The sequence below is a fragment of the Cyprinus carpio genome, chromosome B19, assembly GCF_018340385.1.
Source record: "Cyprinus carpio isolate SPL01 chromosome B19, ASM1834038v1, whole genome shotgun sequence".
Lineage (NCBI taxonomy): Eukaryota > Metazoa > Chordata > Actinopteri > Cypriniformes > Cyprinidae > Cyprinus > Cyprinus carpio.
The window spans coordinates 5,793,941-5,808,921 of NC_056615.1; the positions used below are offsets into that span (position 1 = coordinate 5,793,941).

Sequence of the window (14,981 nt, forward strand, 5' to 3'; positions counted from 1 at the left end):
TCTGAGAGGATCTGAGTGCGGTATGAAGGCGCAGCGGGAGAGAGCCTCAGTAAATAGTTGTAAGTTGATTGACAAGACTCTGTATCTCTCCCCTGCGGTCTCTGCAGCTCAACTTCTGTTTCTCATTTAGGACAGAAAGTGTGGAGCTCTGCAGAGCCCCGCAGGAGCCTCTAGACACTCTGGACCCCGGGCCGTTCAGGTCACAGACACTCAGCGGGGTTATGTGATGTTATGAGGCTCTTGGAAGCTGTTCTTGTCTTTGGGAAACGGGAATTTAACTGGATTATATTCTAATCGGGTTATTAAACAGTATCTGCTGGACTTGGTTCAAGATGATGGAGCTGAGGAAAGTTGTGCTTGTCCTGTATGTTGCGTTTGGACACTTCTCCGAATCGTCGGAATTTAAAGGTGGGCTTTTTTTTTTTTAAATCATACAGTAGGCTACATATTAAAACGTAACATGATTTGAATGTTGTTGTTGTTGTTTGCATTGGACTGTAACGCTGCATTTCTTAAGTTCATTGTGACAATTATATGGTGTAGGCTAAATTCAGTGCTCTCACATTCTTGGTGACAAAGTGGTCATCTGGTTAATTGTTGTGCTTTTAAACCGTTAATTCCTAACCCAAATTGTCCTTTATTGTCTCATGCTTCCCCCAGCGACCCATTCAGTGCTCGAACAATGAGATAATAACATGCAAATGGACGCTGTTATCCACACAAACAGTTATTGTCAGAATGGGCGTTTGTTATTATGGCATGTAACTCTGGTTAATTTCTTTATTGCACATCTTTCCTCGGATGAAAGTGCATAAAAATTTAAAATGTTATATATATATATATATATATATATATATATATATATATATATATATATATATATATATAAAATTGGCAATCACGTTTATATAGAGAAATGTTTATTTAAAATTTTTTAAGTAAAAATAAGAAAGTGCCTCCTTCCATTAACAAGCTTTGATAGCCTACCAGTAGAATTGGGGCAAGAAATAAAGGACTAAGTAAAATGTCCTTTATCTGGAGGAATAGAGCCAGCTTCAGTTTAATTTGTGGCTTGCACTGTAAAAATAACTAGGCTACATATTTTCCAGTTTATGGGACCTTTTAAGTCATAAATACTAAGAACATGAAATTAACTAAGACCCCATGTTTCACCAACAGAATCCCCCAAAAGTTATCCCAACTAGTCAAAGGTTTCTGAACAAAGAATTTCAAACTGAACAATATACTGAAATGTTAAGAGTTTGTGAGTTCCCGGCATGCATTGCAGCATGAATATAATAGAGTAATTTTCTAATTATTATTTCCCGTAACTTGAAAAAGGTTTAGAGAGAAGCCAAACATCACCATGTTATGTTATATAATAATAGGACACAGGAGAAAAAAGTTCAACACTCTTCAGCAATACAAAAGTGAAACACAAATGTTACGTTTATGTAAAGTCTTAAAAATCACATATTTTGCTTATTCATGTGGTAGAATTGGATAATCGAAAGTCAGCAGCAAAGACAAATGGGATTCAATACATAAAGGATATTTGTGTTATTTAACATATTTAGTTATGGCAGGTTTGTGTCATTCTGAGTTTGCATTTCACTATGAGTTTTCGTGTTCACATAGTGCACACAACGCCTCTGTACTTACTCCCAATTTCTCTCAACATGGGACAGCAGAGCTGTTAGTCAAACAGGAAAACAAAGTAACTTTGAAAAAGTAACTCATATATTTCCTTGTAGATTAAAAAATAATGTGTTACTTTACTAGTTACTTGAAAAAAGTAGACCATTACTATTTAGACTATTTGTCTATATTAGAACTGCACGATTATGACAAAAATCATAATTGTCGATTATTCCCTTGAAATTGTAATTGTGATTATTAATTATGATTATCACAATTTACATTGAATGATGTTTATACCATTGTTTGATACAACTGCATGCTATATTTTATATGTAAATAAACAAGCTGTAAACACTCTAACTGAAAAACTTTTAGTGCTTTTCTACATCAGATTGGTTTCTTCTTTAAATGATAAAAAAGTAAAAATTTTAATGGTATTATAATGTTATTCTAAAATTAAAATAATGAGGTAAAACCCTTAAGATAACATGCAGAAAGAAAAAAAAAAAACGCATCTTAAGCACGCAGAATAACGTAAGTGGACTTTAAACGATTAATTGCAGCTTTGAACGATTACGTAATTGTGGCATCCATAATTGTAATCGCGATTAGAAATTTGATTAATTGTGCAGCCCTAGTCTATATAGTAATACCGGCCTGAAGCAAACAAATCTCTTTTGTCTGTATTAATCTAAATACAGTAATTAACATTAGTCTGGATTTGAAGCCTGTTTTCAAAACACTCTCCATCCACATTTGTGTTTTCAAGCATTCTCCAAAAGTTTCTCGTTCATAAAATTATACGTCTTACTGCGCATGTGATTTAGCCTTAAAATACTCTTTCTTCCAGTGATTAATGTATTGGAGCTCCATGATGCACGTCAGACAGCTGCAGCTATAGAGAATCTGTCTGGAGCTCTGCAGACAGTAGGAGATCTGTACATCACCTCCACCTTCATGCTGCCACCCAAACTCGGCGGCGTTTTGTTTGGTCTCTATGATAAAGAGGACAACAAGAAATACCTGGAGATTGCTGCTGTAGGCAAGATCAACAAATGTAAGCTCTTTTTGGTCATTTGCAAACATTTCACCGAATGTCATTAGGTGCTCAATAAGTCAACATTTGCTTACGATTTATGTCTTTGGAAAGTTCACTACTCTTTTCTCTACTTAGTACTGGTGCGATACTTGCGCTCTGATGGAAAAGCTCATGCTGTCAATTTACAAAACCCAGTCCTCGCTGAGGGACGCACCCAGTCACTTATACTCAGAATGAGTGGACTGAGACGCAGTCACATAAACCTAGAGCTTTACGTAAACTGCCGTTTGGTGGACTCTCCTCAGGGCCTCCCTTCATTTGTCGGGCTTCCATCAAAGGCGGAATCTGTGGATGTTCGCACCGGACAGAAATCTTATGCCAGGATGCAGGTGATTCATTTAGGTCAACAATTAAAGATCGTTTTTTGTCATGCAGTCTATGATTTAAAGGGGTAGTTCATGTCATGATACTTTATGTTCCAAAACTACCAGACTTTGTTCATCTTTTCGAAAAACACAAATTAAGATATTTTTAGTGAAACCTGAAAGATTTCTGTCCTTCAATTGAAAGTCCACACAACTAAAGCTTAAAATGTTTATTGATATTATAAAGGCATTGTTAACATACAGGTGCATCTCAATAAATTAGAATGTTGTCAAGTCAAGTCAAGTCACCTTTATTTATATAGCGCTTTAAACAAAAAAAATTGCGTCAAAGCAACTGAACAACATTAATTAGGAAAACAGTGTGTCAGCAGTGTTGTGAAAAAGTTCATTTATTTCAGTAATTCAACTCTATTATATAAATTCAGTGCACACAGACTGAAGTAGTTTAAGTCTTTGGTTATTTTAATTGTGATGATTTTGGCTCACATTTAACAAAAACCCACTCAACAATCTCAGCAAATTAGAATATGGAGACATGCCAATCAGCTTATCAACTCAAAACACCTGCAAAGGTTTCCTGAGCCTTCAAAATGGTCTCTCAGTTTGGTTCATTAGGCTACACAATGATGGGGAAGACTGCTGACCTGACAGTTGTCCAGAAGACAATCATTGACATCCTTCACAGGGAGGGTAAGCCACAAACATTCATTGCCAAAGAAGCTGGCTGTTCACAGAGTGCTGTATCCAAGCGTGTTAATAGAAAGTTGAGTGGAAGGAAAAAATGTAAAAGAAAAAGATGCACAACCAACTGAGAGAACCGCAGCCTTAAGAGGATTGTCAAGCAAAATCGATTCAAGAATTTGAGTGAACTTCACAAGGAATGGACTGAGGCTGGTGTCAAGGCATCAAGAGCCACCACACACAGGCGTGTCAAGAAATTTGGCTACAGTTGTCGTATTCCTCTTGTTAAGCCGCTCCTGAACCACAGACAACGTCAGAGGTGTCTTACCTGGGCTAAAGAGAAGAAGAACTGGACTGTTGCCCAGTGGTCCAAAGTCCTCTTTTCAGATGAGAGCAAGTTTTGTATTTCATTTGCAAACCAAGGTCCTAGAGTCTAAAGGAAGGGTGGAGAAGCTCATAGCCCAAGTTGCTTGAAGTCCAATGTTAAGTTTCCACAGTCTGTGATGATTCGGGGTGCAATGTCATATGCTGGTATTGGTCCATTGTGTTTTTTTGAAAGTCACTGCACCCATTTACCAAGACATTTTGGAGCACTTCATGCTTTCTTCTGTTGACTAGCTTTTTGAAGATGCTGATTTCATTTTCCAGCAGGATTTGGCACCTGCCCACACTGCCAAAAGCAACAAAAGTTGGTTAAATGACCATGGTGTTGGTGTGCTTCACTGGCCAGCAAACTCACCAGACCTGAACCCCAGAGAGAATCTATGAGGTGTTGTCAAGAGGAAAATGAGAAACAAGAGACCAAAAAATGCAGATGAGCTGAAGGCCACTGTCAAAGAAACCTGGGCTTCCATACCACCTCAGCAGTGCCACAAACTGATCACCTCCATGACACGCCGAATTGAGGCAGTAATTAAAGCAAAAGGAGCCCCTACCAAGTATTGAGTACATGTACAGTAAATAAACATACGTTCCAGCAGGCCAACAATTCACTAAAAATGTTTTTTTTTTTTTTTTTTTTTTTGTTATTATGTATTATTATTTTTTGTTGTGGTGGTGATGTTGTGTTTTTTTTTTATGTGAGCCAAAATCATCACAATTAAAAGAACCAAAGACTTAAACTACTTCAGTCTGTGTGCACTGAATTTATTTAATACACAAGTTTCACAATTTGAGTTGAATTACTGAAATGAACTTTTCCACGACATTCTAATTTATTGAGATGCACCTGCAATCCATAAGAACCGAGCAGTTTGATCCAAGTCTAAAGAGATCATTTTATACGAAGAACAGATCTAATTTAGACTTTTATTCATACATCTCCAGAGGCCACTAATATGGATTACGCTTTATGTGGATTATGCTGTACGCTAAAACATCTTTTTCTACTTTTTCACTTGTGACAATTTTGGTTATGTGGAATTTCAGTGGATGTACATAAAGAATGAGGAGATATCAAAAATATCTATGTGTTTTGAATATGGATAAAAAGTGGGGTTAGAAACAACACGAGGGTGAGCAAATGACAGAATTTTAATTTGTTGGTGAACTGTCCCTTTACAGTAGCTGCACACCTCATAAATGATATTTCAAATTGTGCTTTTTAAGTGACAATGTCAATATCTTATTAGCATTGTCTTCAATATACATATGCAAAGTTGTGCAGACATCCTAATAAATGTGTTTAGCACAACCGTTGTTGTAACAGACCATGCATGTCTGATTTGGCATCACCTGACTATGCTCTGTTTAAATGAAAGGTCAGTGTGTTAAACAGTGACGTGTGTAAGAAGAGGGATGAGGAAGCATGTAAATGTGCTAGTATGTTTTATGTTCTATGTACATATTTTAGGGTTCAGTAGAGTCTGTTAAACTGGCTCTCGGAGGCTCTCTGGCTACAGCTGGTCTTCTCATTGACTGTCCATTTCAAGGAGATTCAGCTATAAACAATGCAGGTAAGCACTATTATGACATCATAAGGAGAACTTGTAACGTTTTAAAAATACATTCTGCTCAGTATAATAGTCCATTACAAACAGTGTCACGTCATCATACTGCCCTCTTGTGGCAATGCAGAAATTCCACAGATATTATTCCTACCAACAATTCCTACATTTTGAAAAACTGTAGAAATATGTAGAAAAAAGATTGGGGTCAGTAGGATTTTTGAATACTTTTATTAAGCAAGCATGCTTTAAAATGGATCAAATTGACAGTAAAGATATTTATTGTTACAAAATATTTCATTTTCAAATAAATAATGTTCTTTTGAACTTTCAGTTTATCAAAGAATCCTGGAAAAAAGTGGCACAGTTACCACAAAAATATGAAGCAGCATAACAACTGTTTTCAACACTGATAATAAACATGTTTCTTGAGTAGCAGATCATCATATTAGAATGATTTCTGAAGGATCATGTGACACTGGAGTAATGATGCTGAAAATTCATCTTTAGCACAACAGAAATAAATTACATTTTACAGCATATTCACTTAACAATATTTGAAAATATTGCTGTTTGTACTGTATTTTTGATCAAATAAATGCCACTTTGAACATGAACATGAAAGAATTCTTTCAAAAACATTCAAAGAAATCTTACCAACCCCAAACATTTGATCAGAAGTATAAATATATGTATTTGTTTTTGAACTAGAAACTTTCGATAAAATGTGACTGTTGTTTCTTTACAGTAGGCAGTGACATTAATGCCATCCTCGGTAAATATCAACAAAGATTCGATCATATGTGAATGTATTATTACAGCTGAATTATTTTCATGCCTGTAATGCTTTTCTGTGATAATAAAAAGAGCCTCTCATATGGCCAGGTGATCACACCAAAGCTCTGATCGGACAGTTGATCATCTTTAACCAGATCATGGGAGAGCTGAGAGAGGATATCAGAGAACAGGTAACAGAAAACCAAAGAGGAATAAATGAATGAGGATGAATATAGGAACAGGCTTAGATGTCTTCATCAGCCCTATAATTGAATATTAGAATATGTGGCTTACAGGAATAGTTTTGACGAATCACTTAACTATAGTTGTCTCTGCATATTACGCTTTGATTGGAGGATTTATAGTTTATTACATACATACTGTTTTTAATTGGGACATTTGGACATAAATTCTTTCTACTTTGATGTGTTTTCAGACAAAAGAGATGTCTCTCATCAGAAACACCATTCTTGAATGTCAAGTGTGTGGTAAGGGATGGAGAAAGAGCTTGAACAGGAGATGGCAGATCATGTTTTGATAAACATGGCTGAAGGTTGTTGTGATATAGGGGTAATCTGTATGTGTCTCTCTCTCTGTTTATCAGGATTCCATGAGCCTCAGTCCCGATGTCATCCTAACCCCTGCTATAACGCTGTGAGCTGCATGGAGAGCATGATGTTCCCAGGATATCAGTGTGGCCCCTGTCCAGAGGGCATGACTGGAAACGGAACACACTGCCAGGACATTGATGAGGTTCCTGCAGAGAGCTTATTATTATACCTGAGTCATGACCCTGTGAAAAAGTACTTTTAAAAAGAGTACTTATTACAGAATTAATGGAGTTTATAGTATACTTATATGCAAATTTAGTTTAATGTGTTTTGACACTGTATTGCCTGTTAATTGCAATTAAATTATACTATTACATTATATTAAATACAGTTAGCTGAATTTAAGTGTGCATTTTTTACAGACTTAAGTATGACTTAAATACATCTTTATGTGTAATTTCATAATAACTTCTATTTTCTTTGAAATATGGATACAGTCTACTGCTGAATGAAAAAGTTTAGAAAAAACTTTTTATGCATTTTAGTGCATTCAAAATATGTTAACTTTAAATGTAATACTGAATATTACCATTGAAATTATAATCAAGTACTTAACATGTGCTTTGGTAAACATGTAAAATGTACTTTAAAGTAAAACTTACAAAGTGCACTTTTAGGTGTGTTAAGAAACATAAAAGTGTCCTCTCTGTAAGCGGCCTTTTATTTCATTAATATAATCTAAGTAAGTTTTTAAGATTTTTAAGATTTGAAATACACTACAAGTGCACATTCAATACAATTCAAAACATTTATTTCACTTTTCTTTTTTCTCTCAATATCTCTCTCTATCCTAGTGTACTGCTCAGCCCTGTTTCTCTGCAGAGTTGTGTGTGAACACAGCTAAAGGCTTCACCTGTGAGTCCTGTCCTATAGGATTCACCGGTCCAACACTCAAGGGGGTTGGTTTTGAGTTTGCCAAGAGCCACAAGCAGGTAAAAAGTATCAAAATTCAATTACAACAGAATTTTACATCGAATTGAATAGGCTTTTACTGTGTGAATGTTGTTTATTTTTTCAGGAATGTGTTGATATTGATGAGTGTGCTGAGCACTCTGGTGCCTGTGTGCCCAACTCAGTCTGTATAAATACAGCGGTGAGTAAACTGTCTAAATTTGCATATAAATTAAAAAGCACTAGAATCGGCAAGTCAAGCAGAGCAGCCATAAAGGAAGAAACGTGAATGTACTACTACCAAATTGACTGCTCTCTTTTTATAGGGATCGTTCAAGTGTGGGCAGTGTAAAGCTGGATTTGTGGGTAATCAGACTGCAGGCTGTTTTGCAAGGAGGACGTGTGAAACTCTAGGCTATAACCCCTGTGATGTGAATGCTCACTGTGTGATGGGCCGCAACAGTGACATTTCCTGTGTGGTGAGAATCTAAAAACTCTAAAAACAAAGCCAGATAATTCCTACTTGGAAATGTTGAATCCAAAATCTTTCATTGTGTACAAGTACATGCAGCTCTTATGTGAGACAAAAAAATCTGTAATGTTTTGCATTACTTATTTGCTTCTTTTTAAAAAAAAAAAAAAGCTCAAAAAGAACAACCCAGATTTGTCCAAGTGGCTGATTTTGGACAAAATCAATTTGTGTCTTGCAGTGTAACGTCGGCTGGGCAGGTAATGGGAACACCTGTGGTCCAGACTCAGACATTGATGGTTACCCTGATGGGCCTCTTCCATGCATTGACAACGACGAACACTGCAGAGCGGTACATACTCATTTTACAGGGATTTTAGGAGGGAATTCACTAAGAATGAATTTGCATGTTGCAGTGTAATAGCAGTCCAAATAGCACATGTTAAATTGGATTGCAAGTAGGGTTTATGCGTTAAAAAAGTAACATGACTGTTAATTGAATTTTGTCAAATTAATTGCTTTGAATGGTCTTTTGCTTAACTGATGACAGTCTTCCTTCAGCAAAACACATATACTTTAATTTCTGTTGTGATTTCTTAACAATTTTGGTATAACATACATATAAAATTGAATATCCCTTGAATAATAATAATAATAATAAATTGAATATTCCTGTGCAGGACAACTGTGCAAATACCCCAAACTCTGGGCAAGAGGACACAGATAGAGATGGGATTGGTGATCAATGTGACGAGGATGCAGATGGAGATGGAATTAAAAATGTTGAGGTTGCTGATCAAGTTGCAAAGAATTGTAAAAAATATTTGAACATTCATGGGATACCAAACTGTTTTTACTTGGGCTGATGTCCTTCAAAATGTCTTTTTAAAATTTATTTAGAAACAAGTTTTTCATATGACATATTCTTAAGCAGTAGTTGTTTTAATTTTGCAGGACAACTGTCGTCTGGTGCCCAATAAGGACCAGCAGAACTCTGACACAGACTCCTATGGCGACGCTTGTGATAACTGCCCCAGTGCTCCCAATGGAGATCAGCTTGATACTGATGGCAATGGCAAGGGAGACATCTGTGACAATGATATTGATGGAGATGGTCAGTCCCATTTACGCTCATCTGTTCTGTGGTTTTACAGCATTGTAACACATCATCTGTTTTCACCACTTTGGTGTTTTTACAGGCATCCCTAACGTGTTGGATAACTGTCCTAAGATACCCAACCCCATGCAGACAGATCGAGATGCAGATGGTGTGGGAGACGCATGCGACAGCTGTCCCGAGGTCAACGATCCATTGCAGGTTAGACAAAGAGAACTACTTAATGCTTAAGAGAAGGTAAGGGAAAATGGGGTGCCTCTAAGGACAAAGTGGAAGGTCCATCATGTAGGTTGAGATGTCTAAAAAAAGGCAGGAAGAGAAACATGCTGAACTAGTGGGGTTATCAGGTTGGAATGATGTAAAACTGTGTCATCTGTGTAGCAGTCATAGTAGAAGAAGCTTTTATGATAGTGCCCAGTGAGGCTGTGTATATTGAGAAAAGCAGAGGTCCAAGCACTGAACCTTGCAGCACCCCAATAATCTAGATGTTGTCACATGAAGGACAAGTTAAACAACACGTCTACGTAAGCTAACTTTGATCATATTTCACAAGACAAATCATTCATGATTGACCCATCACTAGATTTTATAACTACAGATACAGTAGTTCATGCTGGGGTTAACTGCTGTTTTTCAGCTAACAAGAGGTGAGCACTTGAATGACATCAAGTTAAATGTACCAAGAACAACATTTCTTCCATAATTATTATTAAGAGGCACATAAATGATAAGTAAAATGAAGTTGATTGGATTTTGAACAAGTAGTTGAACTTGAGTCAGTGAAAGCAAAGGGACAGGTACTCCAACCACCCTGCTTTTCAAATTCAATGATTAATTTCCATATTTTGCTGTTTTTGCAGTCAGATATGGACAACGATTTGGTGGGAGATGTATGTGATACAAACAAGGACATGTAAGTACCTGTGTAAATAAATACTTATTTTATCCAAGAACAGGTATAGTGATTCTTACTGTTCTCAAAGTGCTACAGTATACTTGATTTAAGTTAGTTTTCTTTTGGTGTATGTCCGTTTCAATGTTCTTTTTGCGGTGAGATTCATTGCTCAGCAAAATTCGCTTGTCATTCATTCTTTAAAGCTGTAGTGAAAATGATTCTCTGTGTGTAGGGATGGTGATGGATATCAGGACACGAGGGATAACTGCCCTGAAGTACCCAACAGTTCTCAGCTGGACTCAGATAATGATGGCATTGGGGACGAGTGTGACGATGATGATGACAATGATGGGATTCCAGATATCCTTCCTCCCGGCCCAGATAACTGCAGACTTATTCCCAACCCCAGTCAAAAAGATACTGATGGTCTGATTCTTAATTCTGCATTTTGGAAAAGCATACTAGCATACTGCTAAAAGTAATATCTTTGACTTCTGGAGTTAATTAAGTTTGACTGGAGTTAACACACAAAATTTGATTAAAACGAATGACAACTTTTTTTTTCTGAGATGATATCTGGACCATACATAATGAGTGTGGTTTCACAGACTTTTAATTAAAAAAAAAATAAATAATAGTATGCAGTAACCAGTATACTATTATTCTTTTCCAAACACACCTTACATCTGTAACATATATATTTACTGTCTTACTGATCCAATCTAGAAATGAACATGTTTGTTTTTCGTACCTTCTCTTCCATCAGCTAATGGGGTTGGTGACATGTGTGAGACAGACTTTGACAATGATAAGGTGACTGACTTGTTGGATGCATGCCCTGAAAGTGCAGAGGTCACTATGACAGATTTCAGGGCATTTCAGACAGTCATTCTCGACCCGGAAGGAGATGCTCAGATCGACCCCAGCTGGGTGGTGCTGAATAAGGTGATCATTAAATTATCATTTACTTTTTAATTTTGGGCTTTTATTTTATCAGCTAGTCTCTGAGCTTTTACTACACTGTTGTGCACATTGTTGACAAAGTCTGTGAAGTATTGTTAAACAGCTTTGGTGTTTTTTCAGGGAATGGAGATTGTGCAGACCATGAACAGTGACCCTGGTTTAGCTGTGGGTACGTACATAAACACATTTTCATAGAGACTCCATAAATTCAAAATTGGCATTTGTGATTTTTACATTTACTTCTCTTTCAAGAGGTTGATATATACAGTACATCTCTGTGTCTCAACGGCTGTATTAACCTCTTTATTCTCCATTCAGGCTACACAGCATTTAATGGTGTTGATTTTGAGGGAACAATCCATGTGAACACGGCCACTGATGATGATTACGTGGGCTTCGTCTTTGGCTATCAGGACTCTTCCAGCTTCTATGTGGTGATGTGGAAACAGACAGAACAGACGTATTGGCAGAATTTACCTTTCAAAGCTTCAGCTCAGCCTGGCCTACAGCTTAAGGTGAGAGGAAATGCAAAATGCACATTAAAATAGTTTGTAATCAAACTATGCACTTGATATGCAGTGTAATCTCAATTAAATGTGAATACATGCTGAGAAAAAAGCAAAGCAAGGAAAGTATATTATTGTGGCAGATAAATAAAGTATTGGATTTCAGAAATGTCAAAAGTGTTGCATTTTTAAGAATGTGAGACAGGAATGTGGAGAAAAAATGGTATTGGGACATAGTATATTTAAGATGTCATTTATTACTGTGATCAAAGCTGATTTTTTTTAAGCATCCAGTCTTCAGTGTCACATGATCCTTCAGATATCATTCTAATAAGCTGTTTTGCTGCTCAAGAAACATTTCTTATTATTAGCATCAATGTTGAAACCAGTTGTGCTGCTTCATATTTTTGTGGAAACCATGATACAATTTTTTTTAGGATTCTTTGATGTACTGGAAAGTTTAAAATATTTTAAAATCTTAACTGTCACATTTTAACAATTTATTCAGCATCCTTGATGAACAAAAGTATTAATTTCCCCTTAAAAGCAAATCTTGCTATTTTTAAAAGTATAGTATATAAAAGTAGTGATACATGTAGATATTCATGTTTAAACTTTTTACTAACATCACCCAGTCTCTCTTTTTACCTCCCTCTTCCAGGCAGTGAAGTCTCGTACAGGTCCTGGTGAGTATCTGCGTAATGCCCTGTGGCACACAGGAGACACACCAGGGGAAGTTACTTTGCTCTGGAAGGACCCAAGGAATGTGGGTTGGAAGGACAGAACGTCCTATCGCTGGCACCTCACTCACCGCCCACAGGTGGGCTACATACGGTGAGAGCTAATCTAACATTAATCTTTAAGAGATACACAAAACAAGTACTGCATATCTGTTACTACTAAAACTTGGAAAGATTTTATAGAGTTTGACTGGATTCTCTATATCTATGGTGTAGATTAAGATTGTATGAAGGTACAGCACTGGTAGCAGATTCAGGAGTCGTGATAGACACAACTATGAGAGGAGGGCGGCTGGGCGTCTTCTGCTTCTCTCAGGAGAACGTCATATGGTCTAATCTCGGCTATAGATGCAATGGTAAGTAGCATGATTTGAGATGCATTCTGAGCATCTTAGGGCCAATTTGACAGCTGTTTGAACATGCAGCTCAATACAGTGTTTGAGTGTCTCACTTTTTGTATATTGCACAGATTCTATTCCAGATGACTTTATGCTGTACCAGAAGCAGATGAATGTGAGGACATAAGCATCCCCTCATCTCAAGAAGCTATGAGTGTTTATGTATATGTGTGTTCAGAGAGGTAGGATGAGATAGCGATTGAAATTAGTTTGTTATCTTTTGAAATTCTGAAGAGTATCAAAATGATACACTACACAGCACACGTTTGCATTGTGCACCATGAGTGTGATATAAGAAAAATGTTTTACTGTGCTATTTGGGTGAGAATCAACAAACCCTAAAATATAAAGCTAATGGAATAAAACGTTCTAAAGATTTAAAAGCAATTAATAAGGTTGTAAAAATAATGCAGGCAATAATAAGTTGACTGTGAATTTGGTGGCTTGCAAATATGTTAATAAAAAAAGTGTCCATAGACATTTGTCCATGACAAATGTGCACAGTCGTGTTGATTCAGCGATTTTCTCATGGTTTTCCCATCCAGGTCCTCATAAAGCCTCTTTCATCCAAAAAGACTATGATTGTGAGGTTGTTTTGGTCATTTCAGTACCATGGACAGTGCTCTACTACATATTTGCCACAGTGTGGCACAAAAATTTACTGAAGAAAATAAATAAGGGGAATTTAGTAAAATGCAAAACAGGTGTATTCGTATGATTTAGCCCAGACATAAACAATTTGGTGGTTAGACATGGTGTGAGATTAGGAGCCAGAGCAGTATAAGCAAGATGAGAGAAAGCCAGCAACAAACTAAAATAGAATTTACACACACACACACACATATATATATATATATATATATATATATATATAATGAGTAATTCAGACTGATCTGTATTGAATGTACTGTTATGATTTATGCACTCTTAGGCTATCCAGTGTTTTCATATAATGTGATTGATGGAGGTTAGCTGGCACAGGCTTCATGTCTGGTTCATGAATCGATGCCATCACAAAATGTCAAAATGATCACAGTAGTTGAATGAGGTCAGTCTATGATATTGGGTCATGAGGACCATTTTTGCTCCAACTACTCTATTTGAACATAACTGCTTTACAGCTGGGTTGCTATTTGACTGAGATCTCATGGTTTCATGGGTCTGATGTCACTGAGACAGGAAACCAGAGAAATAATAAGGTTAATGGGACGTAATGTTTCTTATTTCTGATTATGTACGTGTTACGTCTATGTGAGAGGAATAAAGAGAGATAGTAGGGTTTGTGGGAAGTAATGTTTGTTATTTATGAATTTATTGTGTATCCAACACAAGTTTAAACAACAAAACCCAAATATGGGGTGTGTGAATGTCAATATCAGTAATGTAAGGCAAATGTATGGATGTATGAGGTGTATGAGTGCAAGTGTTGAGTGTAACATAAAAGACAAACTTAAATAAAGTCAAATGTGCATCTGTGAGGAATGCGGGCGTCCCGAGCGAGGCATGGGCCTGAACAGGTCGACCGAGCAGCGTTCAAGCTCCTAGCCACCAGAACCCAGCAGGAAGAGAGAGAGCAATCCAACAGCGAAGCTCCTATTTAAACACCATTCTTCTCAGGTGACAGCAATTACGTCTGAAATAAAGGAGGGGCAAGAAAACAAGCAAAAACAGGCCAAAGGCCGTAACAGTACGTATGGCTATGATGAAATACAAATTCAACAAAAAGTGGGAGAGCACGTGTTGGCTATTTTGAGACTGTCGTCTAAATGTTTCAAATAAAAAAGCATCTAGGTTGTCTCATAAATACATAGTTATTCAGTACTAGCATTCATAAAAATTAAGTTTTATATTACTTATGTGTTTTTATTTATGTATAGCTTCAATTGCATAAATTAAAGTGATAGAAGCTTCTCTAAATGAG

The 14,981-nt window shown here is 36.7% G+C and overlaps 1 protein-coding gene across 3 annotated transcripts; it reads left to right on the forward strand.

Annotated features, from left to right (window-relative positions):
* Positions 1-48: 48 nt before the first annotated feature.
* thbs3b (thrombospondin 3b) lies at positions 49-13,490 on the forward strand. 3 transcript variants are annotated; one of them, XM_042745290.1, is made up of 23 exons: positions 49-408; positions 2,492-2,698; positions 2,816-3,069; positions 5,600-5,702; positions 6,445-6,468; positions 6,579-6,661; positions 6,907-6,958; positions 7,075-7,223; positions 7,876-8,013; positions 8,100-8,174; positions 8,299-8,451; positions 8,683-8,793; positions 9,122-9,229; positions 9,396-9,555; positions 9,641-9,759; positions 10,419-10,471; positions 10,686-10,879; positions 11,220-11,398; positions 11,537-11,585; positions 11,735-11,931; positions 12,584-12,756; positions 12,879-13,018; positions 13,132-13,490. In XM_042745290.1, the coding sequence occupies exons 1-23, from the start codon at positions 333-335 to the stop codon at positions 13,185-13,187; spliced, it is 2,853 nt and encodes a 950-aa protein (XP_042601224.1). In that variant the 5' UTR covers positions 49-332; the 3' UTR covers positions 13,188-13,490. The 3 variants fall into 3 exon arrangements, with proteins under 3 accessions (XP_042601224.1, XP_042601226.1, XP_042601223.1); XM_042745289.1 differs by having other exon boundaries at positions 50-408; positions 6,442-6,468; XM_042745292.1 differs by lacking the exon at positions 6,445-6,468.
* The last annotated feature ends 1,491 nt before the right edge of the window (positions 13,491-14,981 follow it).